Source organism: Canis aureus, chromosome 26, assembly GCF_053574225.1.
Source record: "Canis aureus isolate CA01 chromosome 26, VMU_Caureus_v.1.0, whole genome shotgun sequence".
Taxonomy (NCBI): Eukaryota; Metazoa; Chordata; class Mammalia; order Carnivora; family Canidae; genus Canis; species Canis aureus.
Genome location: NC_135636.1, coordinates 27,811,852 through 27,829,546, shown reverse-complemented (window position 1 = coordinate 27,829,546; position 17,695 = coordinate 27,811,852). Strand labels below are relative to the sequence as shown.

The 17,695-nt window shown below is 53.9% G+C and overlaps 1 protein-coding gene across 1 annotated transcript; it reads right to left on the bottom strand.

Annotated features, from left to right (window-relative positions):
* Positions 1–868: 868 nt before the first annotated feature.
* BPIFB3 (BPI fold containing family B member 3) lies at positions 869–17,357 on the bottom strand. The gene is made up of 15 exons (XM_077874082.1): positions 17,243–17,357; positions 16,352–16,508; positions 14,820–14,924; positions 14,242–14,382; positions 12,213–12,276; positions 10,362–10,422; positions 9,515–9,606; positions 9,198–9,395; positions 7,459–7,512; positions 5,383–5,553; positions 4,485–4,552; positions 3,232–3,274; positions 2,465–2,528; positions 1,890–1,966; positions 869–1,114 (listed from the first exon to the last, which is right to left on the bottom strand). The coding sequence occupies exons 1-15, from the start codon at positions 17,355–17,357 to the stop codon at positions 1,085–1,087; spliced, it is 1,440 nt and encodes a 479-aa protein (XP_077730208.1). The 3' UTR covers positions 869–1,084.
* Positions 17,358–17,695: the final 338 nt, after the last annotated feature.

The window sequence follows — 17,695 nt, the reverse complement described above, 5'->3', positions numbered from 1 at the left end:
AACCCACCCAGGAAGCCCAACCTGAGCAGCAGGGAAGAGCCCAGGACCAACTCTGCCGCGGTGTGGTCTTGGGCCAGCCAGGCCCCTCTCTGGCATCAGTTTCCCCATCCACACTGTAAGGATTCGGTGTAGTTTGTTCTGAGACCTATCCTAAGGGAAGTCTACCACTGCTGTGCAGCCAGTAGGGATCCCTCTGGGGGCAGGACCAGGTCATCCTTGCGTCCAGGAATGCTGGCTCCTTTTCTCCCAGAAAAATTCCTATTCACCCTTCAGCTCAGAATCACTTCTGAGAAGTGTCCCAAAGTCAGACAGAGATGGACAGACACAGAATCAGACAGACTCAGGGACAAAGTGAAAGACACAGTTACTTAGAGGTGGCACTTGGGTGGCTCAGTCAGTTACACATCTGCTTTTGGCTCTGGTCATGATCCTGGGGTCCTGGGATCAAGCCCTGTATCAGCTCCCTGCTCAGCAGGGAGCCTGCTTCTCCCTCTCCTCCCCTCTTGCACTCTCTCTTGCTATCTCTGTTCTATCTCTCAAATAAATAAATAAAATTTAGAAAGAAAGAAAGAGAAAAATAAAGAAGAAAGAAAAATTGAGAGAGTGAAGGGAAGTGGAGGCCAGGGGAGGGGGACACGAGGAGCCCAAGGCAGAGGTGAAGGAAGATAGGACAAGACACAGGGGCTTCCCAGGCCAACCAGGTAAGTTTGGGAGGCAAAGTTATAATGACCAAGCCTCACGTCCGTCACCCTCCAGGAGGCCTGGCCTGGAGCTGGCAAGGGTCCGAGAAACAGAGGCCCCTGTGTGCCTGAGGAACAAACCAGGCGGGAGGTGCTGAGATAGAGGAGTGCTTTATTGAAAGCTCAGAACTCTCCACTGAGACCAAAGCACTCTTCGCAGCAGAGTCCTGTGGCCAGCAGTCCCCACCCCAGACTGGGGGCAGAGCGCCTGGGTGGTCCTGGGTGGATAAGGGACACTAACACTGTCACCAACACAGGCTAGAGGCTGGGAGGGAGACTGAGACAGGTGGGCAGGTGCACAGACTCTGGTCCTCAACAGGGAGGGCGGGTGGCCATGCTCAGCTTCAGGATGCCACGGTCAGCACGATGGCATTCTGCAAAGGAGCAACGGTTCTCCGTTAGCCCACCCATGGTACCCTCCACTCCTGCTGCCATCTCTAATCCTCCTGCCACTCCCTGGCCCCATGCCCTGGGGTTAGCACGAACCTGGAACCCAGCAGGGACTCGTTAACTGAATGAAGGAACAAGTGAGTGGCTGACAAATGAATGACACCCAGTGTGGGAGGGGTCACTGACTTCCCAACCCGAGTCAGGAGACCAAGTTCAAGTGCCACTTCTCATGCTAATTTACTGTGTGGCCTTGGGCCAGAAATCTGACCTCCTTCATCCCTGAGCGTCCAATGAGAAACATAGGTCCCTGCTCTGCCCACCTCCCGGAGCCAGTCTAAGACTCAAAATGGTACCCAACAGAAAAGGATCATGGGACTGTGTTGATATTCAGTAAGAAAAAGCGTCACGATCCATGAGCCATGCCTGTCGCAGGCGCAGGATAAAGGAGAGACGGGACCTGGATTTGCTACCCCTGGGCCAGGGGAGCTGTGACTCTGTGAGTGAATCAGAGATCCCATCCTATAGGTCAGACATGTGCCTGCAATTCAACAGGACAGGACGCGGTGATCGACTGGCAATGTCTGCCCTGGGAGAATGAGGAAGGGGTTCTAGCCCATGTGGTCTGTTTGCCATTCCCAGGTGAAGCAACTTATAATGCCCTGAGCAACTTAGGGAATGATGCAGGGACAGAAGAGGCAGGGCATTCCCCTTAGGGTGATCCTAAGGCTTATCTAGGCTATACCTGTGGGGGAAGCTCACCTCGATGATCTCCAGGGCTGCATTGGCAAAATTGACGTTGAGAACCTTCGGCAGGGGAATTCCAACATCCAGGTTCACTGTGAGAAGGAAATGGTTGAGAGCAAAGGTATATGGGGGCTGGGACCAGTTTCCTTGAGTCAGCCAGCCATTTCTCTTCTTGAGGACTCAGTTTCCCTTATTGGCAGACTCCTACTCATCCTACTAAACCCAAACAAAATTGGTCCTTTTCTGTACTGTCATCAGTGGCTCCCCTCAGGTTCTGTCAGTGTGAGGTCCTGTCAGTTCTTTGCACACTCTGAGTCATCTACATTCTAATCATTTGTTTATATGACTATCTCCCTCTGGATTGTGAGCTTGAGGACAAGGACACTGGTCAGACAGCTTTTGGAGCCCAGGGTCTGGTGTGATGGAGATGCTAACCAATGTGGTTTGAATGGAAACACCAGTGCTTCAGTTTCTACGTCTTAGAAATGGATATCAACCCCTCTCTAGCCTCAGTGTCTCTATCAGAGCACTGGACAGTCCTGAGTTCGGACACTCCCTGTTTCCAAGAAGGTAGCAAAGTCCATCCATACCATTGAGCTTCGGCACGTATGCCACCCGGATTACTTGACTGAGCCATTCTTCTAAACGGGATGCCTGCAACAGAGCACGGAGAAGGCTGGGAGGTGTGGCTTCACGGGGAGCAGCAGGGAATCCAGAGGTCCAGCTGCTGAGCCTCCCCCAACCAAGCCTGAGGACACAGTTCCTGGTGGGCACAGGGCCCCCTGGGGTGGCTGTTCATCAATGATCCCAAAGGGCACTCTGATTTAGGACAGCTTCATGCAGGCCTCATGAACTTGGAAGAGTTGCCTTCCTAGAGAAAGGTGCGGTGTCTGAGAAAGAGCAGAAAACATGCGCAGCTCCAGTAGAACTTTGATTCCTCTCCATTCAGGGACCCTTAGAATGTTCTAGAATCTAGAGACCATGTGGGGCTCCAGACTCAGAATTCTGAGAAGCAGGATATCAAGGGCTCTGTGGAGCTCCGAAATGTTAGAACTTTATGAGTTCAGGAATGTTATTACCTGTGTGAGGTTCCAGAATTTTGAGCCCTTGTGAAATTCTAAAGGCTTACAACTTTGTGAGGTTCCAAGACTTTGGAAGATCATGAAATTCACTTTCCTAAGATGGTGACTATTTTACACACACATACACACACGCACACTTGCTATGAGGTTTGCCCACTCTGGCTTGTTGGGGCAGAGCCCACACTGAGGTCAGCCCGTGACTCTCCCTGCCTCTTGCCACCCCCCACTTGAAGACCCCCACCACTGGCCAGCTGCGCACCCTCCCAGGAACTTACATCAAAGGCGTGGGCAAAGGAGGAGGCCAGCTTGACACTGAGCCTGGTGGAGAGAAGAGAGAGATTGAGGGGACCCAGCCCCCTCCACACCACCTGCTGAGCACTGCTCTGCCCACCCCACTCCCAGCATGCCCCGCCCCTAGCTCTCCAGGAACAGGAAACAGGGTTACAGCCCCAACTCTGCCTCTCTTCAGCCTCAACTCAGGGCACTCAGTTTTTCCACCTGTATGGACCTGTAGGGATCTAACCTTCTTCTGAGATGACTGCTACCTCTGACTCTATGGCCCTGGAGCCTAAGTCTCACTCCCAAAGTTGTTTGGACCTGGGCAAATGGCTGAACCTCCCTAAGAGGTGGCACCCCCATAGACTAAGCACTAGATACAGGGTTCTCTGCATCCAGCAGGCACGCACTCAAGCATCCATCCGCAACCCAGATACAGGGCCAGGGCCAGAGCATGGAGACACACCTCTACTTCCTGAAGGGCTAAGGCGTGAACTGCCACCAGGAAAGGGAAGCAAACCCAGGCAGGGGGCAAGGTTAGAAATGGGGTGGCAATGCGGCCTTGCAGGGAGGAGCGGCAACCTGATGGGCCTGCGGGGGACACTAGTATGGGGTCAGGTGAGCACTGGGTGCCTATGGCTCAGGACAGGCAGATCCCAGAGACCTCTGCGAAAGCCCCCACATCTAGGGGAGGGACAGGTGGGTCTCCAGGCTTCAGGCCATGGTGACATCACTGGGCCTGCAGAGTGGAGGCCCAGACCGCAGACCTGCTTCCAGGGACAACCTACTGTGCGAGCCTGAGCTTTGCATGGGTCAGGAAGGATTGTCATCGACATCACCATCTTGGGGTTTATGCTTATCATGGGGCTTAGTTACCACAGGGGTTGGAGAGATTAGAGAAATAACTAGTCCACAGGAATGACAAAGCATTTTACAGTTATCTCCGTGGCTAGTCTCTGGGGCTGATAACTCAGACATTTGGACTCTGTGTCCCAGCAGCAGGTTTATCTCCCAGGCCAGGTTTCAAGTACGGGCAGTGGAAGAAGCCTGCTCTGGATCCTGCTTCGCTGAGCCCCGGTTGTCTCATTTGTTAAATGGGCTAATACAGACCCCTCTCTGGCAGGTCCTGGAGGCAAGGAGGTGGCTGGTAGAACAGGGGCAACTTAACTGATGCTCGGTGAATGGGTGGTGGTTCTAGTCTGTCCCTAATTCTTGTTCATAAGGACAAGGCCCGGGACCCCACCCACGTTACCGTTCCAGCGACAGTGAGAGGTGCAGCTTGGTAGCCGAGGGAGCCAGCTGGGCATTCAAAGTCAAAACCTGCACGGAGAAAAGCAGGCAGAGACTAGCCATGACCTGGCGGGTGGAGCTTGCAGACAGGTCCGCTTTAGCCAACAGAAGCAGAGTACCGAGGGCACCTCGGAATGTTGTATGAAAGGAAGTTCTGGGGCCCCTGGGAGCTTGGAGAAACCCTCAATCCAGCATACAGGGGGGCGAGGAAAGGCGTCCCCAGTGAGGTGACACCTGAGCAGAATCCTGAAAGATGAAGAGTTAGCCAAGGTGGGGAGGGGAGATAGCACTGCAGGTGCAGGTGGTGGGCCCTGCCCAGTGAAGGCGAAGAGGTGGGACCTGGTAGCCCTGAGTAGCTGAGGCTTGGGGAGAAGGAGGGGAAAAGCAGAGGGTGGAGGGCACTGAATACCAGGCAAAGATGCTTGATCCTGCGGGGCCAGAGCACAGAGCAAGCAGAGAAGGGATCTGCCTCCGACCAGCTATGTGTTTGGGAAAACCAGCAGAGGTGGAGGCCAGGAGCAAGCTGGAGGGTCATTGGAGAGATATCTGAGCAGGGGGTAGGGGGAGTCATTGGGGTGATATCTGGGCAGGGGGAGGGGGTGTCATTCCTGAGATCTGAGGAAAGCAGAGCAGACAGGACTTGGGCTGGGACAGATTTGTGATGATGGAGTGGGCAGGAGTCTAAGTGGGCACCTGGGCCTCAGCTCAGATGATGACAATGGGGGAAGGGGACTTCCTGTGTCGTGCCACACTGCCCAGCCTCCCATCCAGAAATCAGGGGGAAGGCACCTCCAACGCCCTGGACAGGGCGGCCCCTCTCAGAACCCCAGTGCCAGGCTCCCATTACCTCGGCCACTCACCGCATTCAGCTCAAAGAGGGCTTCATTGGTCCCTTTAGGGTGGTAGGACAGCACATGGATGTTAGCTGGGATAGAGATGGTGGCCTTCTTGTTCTGGAGTGTGACTGAGGGTGCTTCTTTCACCCGCATCGAGAGCAGGAGCTGCTGGCCTGGGGGCAAATTTCCCAGGGCCTGGAGAGAAGGAGGGGCAGGGCCTGGGCATGATGGCAGCTCCAATGCTCCAATAATAGAATCAGCCAGTCAACAAACACCCACTGAGCACCTAATGGGCACCAGGCACCATGCTGGGTGCTAAGGTTACCTGAACCAGACCATCCTGTTTATGGCCCCCTTCCCCTCCCCACCCCAGACTGACATTCAAGTTGGGAGATGTCAACCCATGAAACAACTGAATCAGGCTCCTGTCTCACTCACAGGCAAAATCCCCTGCAAGACCCATAGGCCCATGTGACCCATCCTCTGGCCTCCTCTTCATCTTCCCTGTACCACTGGCCCCTCATTCTCTCCAGACTCACTGGCCACTTTGCTGTTCCTCCAACCTCCTAGGCACACTCCCACCTCAGGGCCTTTGCACTTCCTGTTTCTGCAGCTGGCTGGAGATGTCTTCCCCAGATACTTGCGTGCTCCCCACCCTCTGCTCCTTCAGCCTACTGTTCAAATGTCACATCCTCAGTGAGGCCTTTGCAAAGCACCTTGTTGAAAAGCACCACCCTCCCTTCCTAATCTGCCTTCACCACCCCATCCTCTTCCACCTTCTGACGCTGTGTATATTCTACTTATTTATTTGTTCAATGTCTGTCACCCCTACCACGATGGCAGCTCCTGAAGCCCAGAGGCTTTGGCCTGCTTTTCATTTTTAGCTCCTTCTGCATTCCCAGCACCTAGTACAGGGCCTGGGACATAGTAGGTACTCAGTGAATAGTGCTGACTGAATGAATGAATCACACAATCAGAAGATTCCAAGTTTCACAATCATGTCATCATAGAACTGTAGAAGTGCTGGAAACCACAGAATCACAGAGGTTTAGAATCATTTGAAGGTTGGAACCTAGGGACCAATCCAGCCCTGACTCCCAAAGTTGCAGGGTTATAATGACAGGGAATCACCAGGTGCCATCCTTATGTGTCCACAGATTCTGAAGCCACAGAACTAGACTCAGAGCAGAGCCATGGGCTCTGACACTACAAGAACAAAGGCTTCTGCCTTTAGAGATAGGTCCAGCCTCCCCACGCTGGAGGGACATGGCCCGGCTCGCTGCAGGCATGGTCCCCGCTCTTGCCACCTCTGCCTCCTGCAAGTCCCTCTGCGTCTTACAACTCCTGCTCTTGGAAGGTTCCTCTGCATGTCTGGCCCCATCTCCTCCTTTGCCTAAGACTCCTATGCCCTTTAGCCAAGGACTCCAAGAAGCAGAGGCCCCAACCATGCCCACTAAGGCTGATGCGAATCACCATCCTCAAAGTTTGCCTTTTGTGCCCCCAAAGTCAGCTGTCCCCTCCATCTTCCCCAGTAGAAATCCAGACCTTCTGGGCCTCATTCCAACCTCTACCAGAATCTGCTATTACATATGGACCTTGTAGTAGTCATTTCAACTTCAGTATGAATTCAGATTCCCATAGCTGGAAACTAGCTGGTCCAGCCCCTGCTGAACAGTCAGGAAAGCTGAAGCCAGGCCCTGGAGTCACATATTGATTTATGCCCACTAGTCAAACTTCCCTGAATCCTCTCCTTTCCCTTCCCTCCTCAAGACAAGCACCCAGAATCTTCTTCCTGGGGGCAGAGAAGTTCAAGACCAAGATGAAGTCAGGCAGGTGGAAGTCAGGAAGGAGGGGAAGAACAGCCACAGGACAAATGCCCAGCTGACTTATGGGCCGTTAAACTCTGATCCTTTCCTCTTCAAGAAAAATCTGTTGTCAGGAAAGTTTAAGTGTTAGTCATTTAAACTTTAGTGTGAATTTGGACTCAATATTCAATTGCAACTGTCTGGAGAGCTGTACTGAGGAAGATTCTGGAGTTCACTCAGGTTTATCAGGAAAGAGGGACAATGATCAAATCCCAGGAGAGGGTCACTCACTCACCTCAGGGACTAAAGACGCCAGGTCGGTAGTTGTCAATGGCACATTGCTGGGAACCTGGACCCCAGACCAAATGGGGTGTGGGGTGAACACAGAGATAGGACAGGAATTCTTCAGCATACACAAAGTAGTTTTGCCCACAGCCCCCCACCCCTGCCAATCACACACACACACACACACACACACACACACACACATCCCTACAGACACTCATGTTCCTTCTCTGGGCCAATGATGAGTGTTTACCACTTGCCAGGCACGTGCTAAGAGTTTTGTGTGCCTTTGCCATTTCAGCATTACATTAGCTCAGAAAGGCGGGTGCTATGATGACTCCCATTGTCCATTGTACAGTTGGGAGACCTGATGTTCCTGCCCAAGGTCATAAGCTGGTGAGTTGTGCCTCAGGATTTGACCTGGGAAGGCTGACTCGAGAACTCTTAAACTACTCTGCCAGAACTTACAATCTGAAGGCCCAAGGATCTGATCCCAGGCATTTCTGCTCTTTACCCAAATAGTATTTTCAAAAGCTATGAATTTGCTTCCAGTATTTATGAATCAGGAAATTTCATACAAATTTGCCAGGCTCTAGCTAAAAATTTGGAAAACCTGGTCACACTGGGCCTGTACCCCATCCCCTTGGGGAAGCTAAGTGGCAGGTGCCAGAGAAATGGGGCACAGGCTCTCTGGTTCACTACAGTCCTATCAGGCCCACTTTCATCGATAATGACCCAGGCCCCCCAGCTCCGATGTTTGAGGTCTCTGCGCTACACATGTCCACTTTTCAGTGGGATATCCTATGTCACTTTTCGCACAGGATAAGCATACAAACACACATTCTCTCCTGGTCAGAGGATTCCCAGACACTCACCCAACACACGGTTATCACCCCATGGGGGTGTACTGAACCAGGACATGCTCACTGAGATCCCTTTCTCCTGACACACACACACATACATACCCACAGGCTGCTCAGACACACTCATTCTTTCACTCATAGTCTCTGCCTGGCCTTCCTTATCTCCTTCCTCCAGCTATAAGACATTGCCTCCCAGCCCACGGCCCTATTTCTACCTCCCATGGGCCTTCATAGTGCTCTCTGGACCCCACTATCAGGAAATGAGTGATCAACCCTTGCTGCTTGGGCCTGAGTGCAGGCAGAGGCCCCAGGTGGCTCAGACTCACTGCCTTTGGAAAGGGTGAGTCTAAGAAAAATGTCTCTGGGTGAGGCTCCTGGGGGGCTTCCAGGCATCAGTAAGGGTATGAGAAGGGCCAGAAAGGAAGGAGAGAGGTCCCAGAAGCTTTAGAACAAATATCTAAGCAACTTTAGGTATAGTCCAACCCTTGTTTTCTTCTCTCCAACTCAAATCTGCTCTTGAGAAAGCAGTGGAAATGTTAACCATTCATACTTCAGTATAAAATTGGACTCTGACTCCAGAAGGATTCATATGGTACGGGGATGGAAAACTAGCTACATTTCATATGCCAATTTTGGCTATTTGAAAGTAACTTCCTGGAGAGCCATATAGAGAAGCATTCAGAGGTCCCATTCGGATTTAGCCAAGGAGAAGGCCATTATTAATTAGGCATATCTGCCACAAGGACAAGAGTGGGCATATCTATGCTATAAACTTGTCCAACCCTCTCTAGTTAGAGAAGACGGCTAGTCAAGGCTGACCCCTGATGATGTGACTAGCTCATCACTAGCACTGTCAAGCCACAGTGGGGCAGGGTGCCACACTTACCAGCTCGGGGGTGATGTCTATATCAAGGGCACCGTTAGTCTGCAGGAGCCCAAAGACAGTGTTGAAGAGGTACAGAGGCACAACCACCTGGGATGTGTGGTCTTCCTTGGGGGGCACTTTGATGGGTTTGGGGGGATTGGGTGGCTTGGGCGGCTTGGGAAAGTCGATGACGTCACCAGCTATGTTTTTCACAATGGGCTGTAGGAGAGGAGACAGCCTGGCTCATCCACCTTGCTTTGACCCAGCATCCCCTACCCAGCTGCTGCCAGCACCCCGCCCCACCCCCAGCTGTGGGCAGAGCCTTGGTGGGCACTCACGTTAATGTCCAACTCTATGTACTGGTTAGAGATAAGAGGCAGTGTGGCCAGAGTAAATTCCACGGACCCAAGAGCCCCCAGGGGCACCAGGCCTGCACAGGGAGGAGGGAGAAAGACCCCATGAGTCCAGCCCCCAGTAATAACAAGCCCACCTTCTATTTATCCAATACCTAGCATTCCACTAAGTATTCTCTTGGGCACTATAGTCGTTGCATTTTATAGATGAAGAAACTGAGGCTCAGACAGAGGAAGCCACCAGCCCAGGGTCACACAAGCCACAGAATGACAAAGCCAAGGTTTTTGTTTTCCAGAGCGGATTTCACTAACCACGACACTGCCCTGCCTCTCTCACATAACACCACATATAGAGACATACGTGCCCCTAAGTTTTCTATCCTTATCTTGATTATATCTTTATATATTTTTCAAAGGCATCCATGTATCTATAGGCTCAGAGAGATTGGAGGCCATGGTGGCGGGGGGGCGGGGGGGGAGGGAGACTTTGGGTTCCTGACTTAAGCTCTAGGCCTCAGTCATCTAGTCTGTCCAGATAATATCTCATGCTTCTGACAGTGCCGGACACCCTGCCAGTGCTGGACAAGTGGCCCGTAGCCCCTCACAGGGGGAGACCTGGCTGGCTCCAAGCCTCCAGGCCCCGCAGAACCGGCCTCAGCCCAGAACCCCACCATTAGACCTCCTCCATGTGGCGGCCTCCTCAGTCTGAGGAGGAAGTGAAGGCCCCAGGATTCTGCACCTTCCTCTTCCCTTGGTACCCTCCCCCCACCACCACTGGGATAACGGGAGGGAGGGGGAAGGGTCAAGGAAGGGGGGCAGGGCCCCAGCTTACTCAGCGCGGTCCCCAGGAGCTCGTTTACCACGCCCAGCACACTGTCCACCATGGGGCACAGCTGTATCCAGAGGAGACAGGTGTTACAGGAAATAGAAGTGGCCCCAGCTGGTCACAGGGGACAGCCGCATTTTCTCTAAATCATTTGCTCTGTGGTCCTGGGGACCAAAGCAAGTCAGAGTGTGCAGCTGGATTGGAGGACATGCAGGTGGGAGGCAGAGCAGGGGCCGGAACTTGTTGTCAGAGAGCAGAGTGGATGGTGCAGAGGGCCAGTTATGTGGGCCCCTGAGAAAACCTCAAAGGATGTGCAGGGAATGGGGGAGGCACATTTCAGAGGCCAGAGGGGTGTGGGGACACAGCTCTCCCCTAGGGAGACAAAGGCAGCTGCCCCCTCCAAGGTCTCAGGCCCCTCCTGCTATCCAGGTGGGCACTGGGCAACCTAGAATTCAGACACAGAAAGGGGCAACCCCCTCTTCCACCCAGAGAGTCAGGCCTGAGCCACGTCCACTGTACACACTACACCACCGCACATTCACTGAAAACCCCTGGGCTATGAGGACACGTGGTCTGGCTTCCAGAATTCCGGGTCTGGGAGTCACAGAATATGAGTCCACGGAAGCAGGAAGCCCAGAGGGGACGCAGTCCAAACCTTCAGACCCTCAGCTGCTTCATTCTACTGCTGGGATAGAAGAAAGGTGACCTCTCCAAGGTCATAGCTGTTCTCAAAGAGACAAGAGAGGACTGCCTTTTCATTTACACTCAGGGCCCCCAACCCCAGGGCTTCTGGGGTCAGCTGTGTCACGTAAATAAGAGGAGACCAGAGGGGCCCTGCCGGGTAGGAGGAACACCCAACTCCTCCCTTACCCACGTGTAACCTGCAGGAACGAGGGACTGCAGCTGTGGTGGCTGACTGCACCAGGGGAGCCAGAAATTGGATTGTTATGAGAAACCTCCAATCTCTAAATGCTAGTAACTAACCCTGATTTTAAAACCTCTTTGAGTCACACAAATCCTGCCTTGAATCAGTTGTCCTGGGGACCCTGGTTAGGGGCTGTGATTTAAGTCCACCCACTCCCCCTTGTTGAAATCCGCCGGAGATGGCCTGGGTTGGCCTCCTTGCTGCTGCTGCGAGCCTCCCTTCTCCCGCAGAGCTTCATTTCCAATCGGCTTCAAGCTCACAGCAGTTTTGCTAACCACGGGCTCCCTCAGGTATTCTTCACAAGGACTCACAATGGAGGTCCTGCCAGGACTGGGGGGCAGGAGGCCTGGCTGTCCTTTGCTGGCGGCAAGATCATCCCCTCACTGGCCTCCATGAAATGGGGCTTTGGACAGACCAGCTTTTCTCAGGTGTGCTTCATGTCCCCTGGAGGAACCCAGGACTCCTCCAGCAGGCCATGCACCAGTATCCTGGAGCAGCCTAATCACAACGTGTTTGACTCACGATGCATTAATACATATGCAGGCGGTTTCCTGGACATGTTTGCCAAGCCCAGAGCTCAGCATTCATTCAGTTTAAAACTGAGTGACTCTATTTTAATTCAAAGCTAAAGAAAAGTATCAAGTTACTAATCATACAGGAGGCAAAGACAGAGCAGGGGGCAAGAGAGGGACTTGGATTTGGGAGCCGGGGACTCAGGATCCGGAAGACTGGGGATGGATGGTGCCAGGCCTACAGACTGGCTGGCGGCACCCCAGACGCTGGTGGGCAGGCCAGGATGGGATTACCTAGTGGGCGTGCAAGGGAAGAACAGCCTAAGCCTACCTGGCGCCCAGATTTACTCAAAGCTGAGGAAGGAGAGACGGAAGGGAAGGGAGGGGCGGGCGTGCCTGGCCTGTGACCCACACACTCACCAGTCCTGGCAGCACCTTGAAGAGTGTCTGCTCCACGACCCCAAAGAGCGGAGCGGGCAGCAGCCTGTGCAGAGAGTGAAGTGTGAAGGCGTGGCCACCATGCAGGGTGGCCAACTGGGGTGACGGGCAGAGCAGTCACAGGGGGCTCTGGCTATCTCCCGTCTCCTCTCCTGGAGGAGGGGGTGGGGTTGACTCAGGCTCTGGAGACCCGGGTTTAAATCTTGGCTCTGCCTTGCTGTGGAAAACGGGGATGACCCCAATTTCCCCATCTGTCCAATGCCCACCTTAAAGAATTGTTGCTCGACGTGGACGGAATTAGAAGGAATAAGTCAATCAGAGAAAGACAGTTATATGATTTCACTCCTTGTGGAATTTAAGAAACAAGACAGGATCATAGGGGAAGGGAAGGGAAAATAAAATAAAATGAAATCAGAGAGGGAAACAAATCATGAGACACACTTAACTCTAGGAAGCAAACTGAAGGTTGCTGGAGGGTGGGCTAACTGGGTGATGGGCATTAGGAGGGCATGTGATATAATGAGCACTGGGTGTTATATGCAACTGATGAGTCACTGATGTCTACCACTGAAACTAATAACACACTGTATGTTAATTGAATATAAATAAAATTAAAAAAAAATTGTTGCTGCCAGGATTCCACGGGACTGGTACACAGAACAGTGCCTGGCTTAGAGTGAGAGTTCAATAAACATCTGTTGAGTGAATGAATGAATATTTGCTGGATCAAGAAGGAGTCTTGAGGATGAGAAGTGAGTGTAGGTGGGCTCAGGCCTGTTTGGAGACTAGGGGAGTCTGGGGAGGAGGGATGGCAAGCACAGAACCACAGGACACCAACACCATCTGGTCTCTACTCTCTCCAAAGCCCCATCTAGCCCAAAGGAGCAGGATGGAGCCACCTGGATTTAAGGAGTCCAAAGACGGGCAGACCAGGTGGTTCAGGGATTTAGCGCCGCCTTCAACCCAAGGCCTGATCCTGGAGACCTGGGATAGAGTCCCGCATTGGGCTCCCTGCGTGGAGCCTGCTTCTCCCTCTGCCTGTGTCTCTGCCTCTCTCTCTCTCTTTCTCTCTCTCTCTCTTTGTGTGTGTGTGTGTGTGTGTGTCTCATGAATAAATAAATAAAAATCTTAAAAAAAAAAAAAAAAGGAGCCCAAAGACCCCCACCTGGAAACCCTGGAAAGCCCTTCTGGAGACAGGAGCAACCCTGGTTCGCTCTATTCCTGCGAGCTACCAGAGCTGTGTGATGACCCCTTACTGCTCAGAGCTACCCCACAAAGATGGGCTGGGGGTGTGGGGTTTGGCCTGGAGTGTAGAAACCAATGGGGAGATGCAAAGTGTAAGGCAGCAGAGGGGCAGGTGCCCCAGGGGGTGGGTGCAGAGCCCTGGGGAAAAGCCCTGGGTATGGGTCCAGAGAGCAGCCCATCTCCATCCTTGCCACAACCTGTGTGTGATCTTGGCAAGTCTAGTCTCTTGCCCTCTTTGGGCCTCAGCTGTCCCGCAGGAGTGATGGTTCAACACAAGTGTAGGGAGGGCCACTGTGTCCTGAACAGCTGGGGAAAGAGACGGATGGAAAAGTGCCAGAGCCTTCTGGACCATCAAATTTAGGTCCTCATTACAGATAGTGGCAATGGAGTCCAGACAGAGGCCAGGGCTCCTCGGGGGCGGAGCGGGGTCTCTGACGTGCCGAGCTGGGGAACTGGGACGGCCGGGTGTGCTCTGGCGGAGGGGGCAGCTGGATCTCGGGCAGGCGGCGGCAGGGCAGAGAAGGGGGGCGCCCAGGAGCGGGGGGTGACTGCTATGGGCCGGGCCCGAGTCCCTGTCCGTGGTGGGTCTCAGTCGCGGGTAGAACAGGCGGGACCCACCGCCGCTGGGTGAAGTCAGGCTCCGCCCAGCCGGCCCCTCCCGGGAGACGCCCCAGGGCGCATGCCCGAGATGGAAGCGCGCGCCTCCACACACACACACACACACACACACACACACACACACACACACACACACACCGGGACTCACCCCGAGAGCAGGCTGATGTGGCCCAGGAGCGTGCTGCAGCGCTTGAGGACGAGGATGGGCGTGCCCCGCGAGCTCACGCCCAGCGCCACCCGTGAAGACACGTTCACCTCGGCAGCCAGCTGCAGGAGGCCCCCCAGGGGGCTGCGAGACCCAGACCCGCGCTGGGCGCGTGGCCAGGCGGCCAGGCCCCCCTCCCCACCCCACCCCCGGGCCCAGGGGCCCTGAGGGGCGGGGCTGGGGCGGATGGGGGCGCCCCATGCCTTCCTGTCACTCGCTGCCCCCTGCCCCAGGGGGCATGTTCCTGCATTGTCTTCCCCCACCCCGTCCAGTGAGCCCTGGGCAATGGGGCAGGGCTGTCTAGGGAGAGAGACAGACAGACAGACAGACATGGAAGTTCCTGGGGAGGATATTGGGGCGGGATCCAGGAAGGGACCAGTATGGAGAGGAAGTATAGTGGGAGGAAATGGGGGGAGGGTCAGTGAAATGGGGGTGAGGAGGCAACAGAGTCCAGGTAGACTCTGGGAACAGTGGACTGGGGTGGGGAGCAGTCAGGTAGAGGTTCCCAGGGACATACTCACCCAGAGCCATGCAGGCCCACCTTGGTGTGCAGGCTCAGCTGCACCCCAAACCCAGGCAGCAGCTTCAGTGACACCTTCGGCAGTGTGAGTTCCTCAATCTTCAGGCTGGGATGGGCATCAAAGGGAGGGCCACTCACTCCCAGACCCCTCCACCCCCAGTGTCAGTCTCTTAGTACCTGGGCCATCTCAGACCAGGTGGTGCCTGGAGCCTCTCTGGGCTATGTCCCACATCCCATTTGTAACCCATAAAGCCAACTGAGGGCCCAGTTACTTTACCTCACTGGGCCTCAGTTTCTTCATCTGTAAAGCGGGCCGATATTGGTACCCACCTCAAATGTTGCAAATGGTACATGTGTTCAATAAAGGTAATATCCTCATTGGAGGCTCAGTGAATTAAAGTGTTCTCCCCACCCCACCCCCATGGCCTCCGACCTGGTTCAGTCTCTGACCTGGATCATTGTCTCCCCACTCCCACCCCCCAGACTCATGCACATGCAATTCAGCTGAGTTCTCAAATATAGCTCCCAACAGCTCATTGCTTTCTTTATCCTCTGGGCCTTTTTCCAGGCTGTTCCCTCTGTCTGGAATACCTTTCCCTTGACTTTCCTTCCATTCTGCATCCACCTTCGGCTAGCTGATTCCTCTTGGCTATCCAGATTGACCTTCCCCTGATTCACCATCAAGCATGGAATGGTTCCCACCCACCTGGGGCAGGCAGTAAGGCCTGTGATTAATGCCCACACACCTCCACCACCACTCTGGTTAGGTGAGCTTGGGCAGGTCCCTTCATAGCCGGGGGCCTCAATCTCACCTGTTAAATGCCATTGATAATAGTCCTACCTCTGGATTCCTTGGGATAATTAATTTACAGTGTTTAGCACAGTGCTAGTTACACAGAAAATCCTGACTAGGTGGTGATTAAGTTATAAATATTAGCTATTATGTAATTTCATTCATTCATTCAAAAAATGTTTTGAACACCCATTGTGTATCAAACACTATTAATGATATTGGGGACATGGCAATAAACAAACCAAACCAAAGTCCTACCCCTATAGGGTTTATAACCTAGCAGGGGAGGCAAGAAACAAACCAGTAAAACATATGGGGTGCAAGGGAATGAGACATCTTCTGAAGAACATGAAAGCAGGGGAGAGGACAAAGAGGGGCTGGTCAGAGCACAGTTCTTTGGAGTAGACACCCAAAGGAGATGAGAGGCAGCCAGGCAGATACCTGGATCAGCCCAGAGAGACTAAGCAACTTGCCCTAGCTCACACAGTGAGTAACTGGAGTCAACCCCATAACTGGAACCCTCAACTATAGAAACATGCTGCCATTCCTGTGTTTCCTGATACACAGCAGGCTCATTATTTTCTGATTCAGGCCCTGGGCTTCTCACATCACCCCTACTGCCTGTCAACAAACTGAAGACAGTCAATCTCTTCTCACTTCCCTGGAGCAAAGAAAAGACTAGCCTTCTTGTAATGCTCAGAGTAGGTGGGCAGTTGAGAGGCCGCCCTATGAGAACTCACCCAGAAAGCTCTTCCACAACGTCAAAAACCCCTCCATAGCCCAGCAGGCCGCCTCCTCCGAGTAGTCCCCCAGAGCCCAGGAGGCCCTGGTTTACAGATGTGACTGTTCCCAGCACGTTCTGCAGAATGGGCCCCCCAACCAGCGAGTTCTGGATGGCTGCCGGGAGAGTTAAGGGAGGAAAGTTCATTTTATAGAAGAGGAAGTAGGGCCCAGAGAAAGGCAGATACTTGCCCAAAGTCACACAGCAAATCAGGTTTGGGGCCAAAAGTATGGAGAGCTCCTTGGTTCTGGGCCACCCTATGGCACCAAAAGAAAGGGCAGAAGCAAAGAAGGGAGCGCATAGCCACCAGCTCTTGACCAAGCTGGGGGAGGTGACCGCTGCTCTTTCTGGGCACCCCTGGCCTGACTCTGCGGATTATGAGAAAGGCAAGACAGAAGGGTCCTCTTTGGGGAGGCTGGGGCAGGCCGGGCCAATTTCCTGGAGCATTTCCTGTCCACCACTGCCCTGCTCTACCCCTGAGACTGTCACCCTGAGCCGTTGGGCCCTAGAGCACCCGATGCCTAGTTGAGTCCTCCCTCCCTGGAAACAGGGGCAAAGACTCTGGCTCAGCCAGCACCCTCCTCTTCACCTCCTCCCTCCCACTCAGCCCCATCCCTGAGGCAGACACAGCCCCCACAGGGCTGAAGTCCACCTCACCCAGTCCACCTCTCAGGAGGAGGTGAACTGATCACCCATGGGAGCCAGCAAGCAAACCTTTAGCCCTGGAGCTCTCTGAGTAGATGAGAACCGCAGCTTGTTTCCAGCGCTTCCTTAAAGCAGTCACCCTAGGCATATCAACGCGGATGTCTACGCAGCTGGACCCCTCACAGACTGCCCACCTCAGGCTCACCTTTGCCAAGCTCATCCTTGTCGATCCGGGCGAGCGTGCCCACCTTCTCAAGAAGCCCCTGGCAAGGGGTCACCAGCCCCCAGAGGAGAAGCAAGGACCACATGCCCAAAGTCATCGACGGCACACCTGTCAGGGGCAGAAGCAGGAACCCTGAGGCATTCCTCATGCCCAAGACCCCGCCTGACCCCTGTGCCCCATCACCAGCCTGAGGCCTGCCCGCCTGCCTGGCCCGGCTCCGTCCAGCCTCACTCCCAGGACAGCAGTGGCTCACGTGCCTGACTTAAAAGTCCTAGTCCTCTGGATCCCCTCTGAACCTGGACCTGCTAGATCTCTGAAGGAGAGTGACAGAGGAGCCTTCCTTTCTGGGACAGCAGGATGGGAGTTTCGCTTCCTGACCCTGCTTTCCCATTGGCTCCTGAGGCCGTTTTAGAAGGTGTGGCTGATTGGAGACCC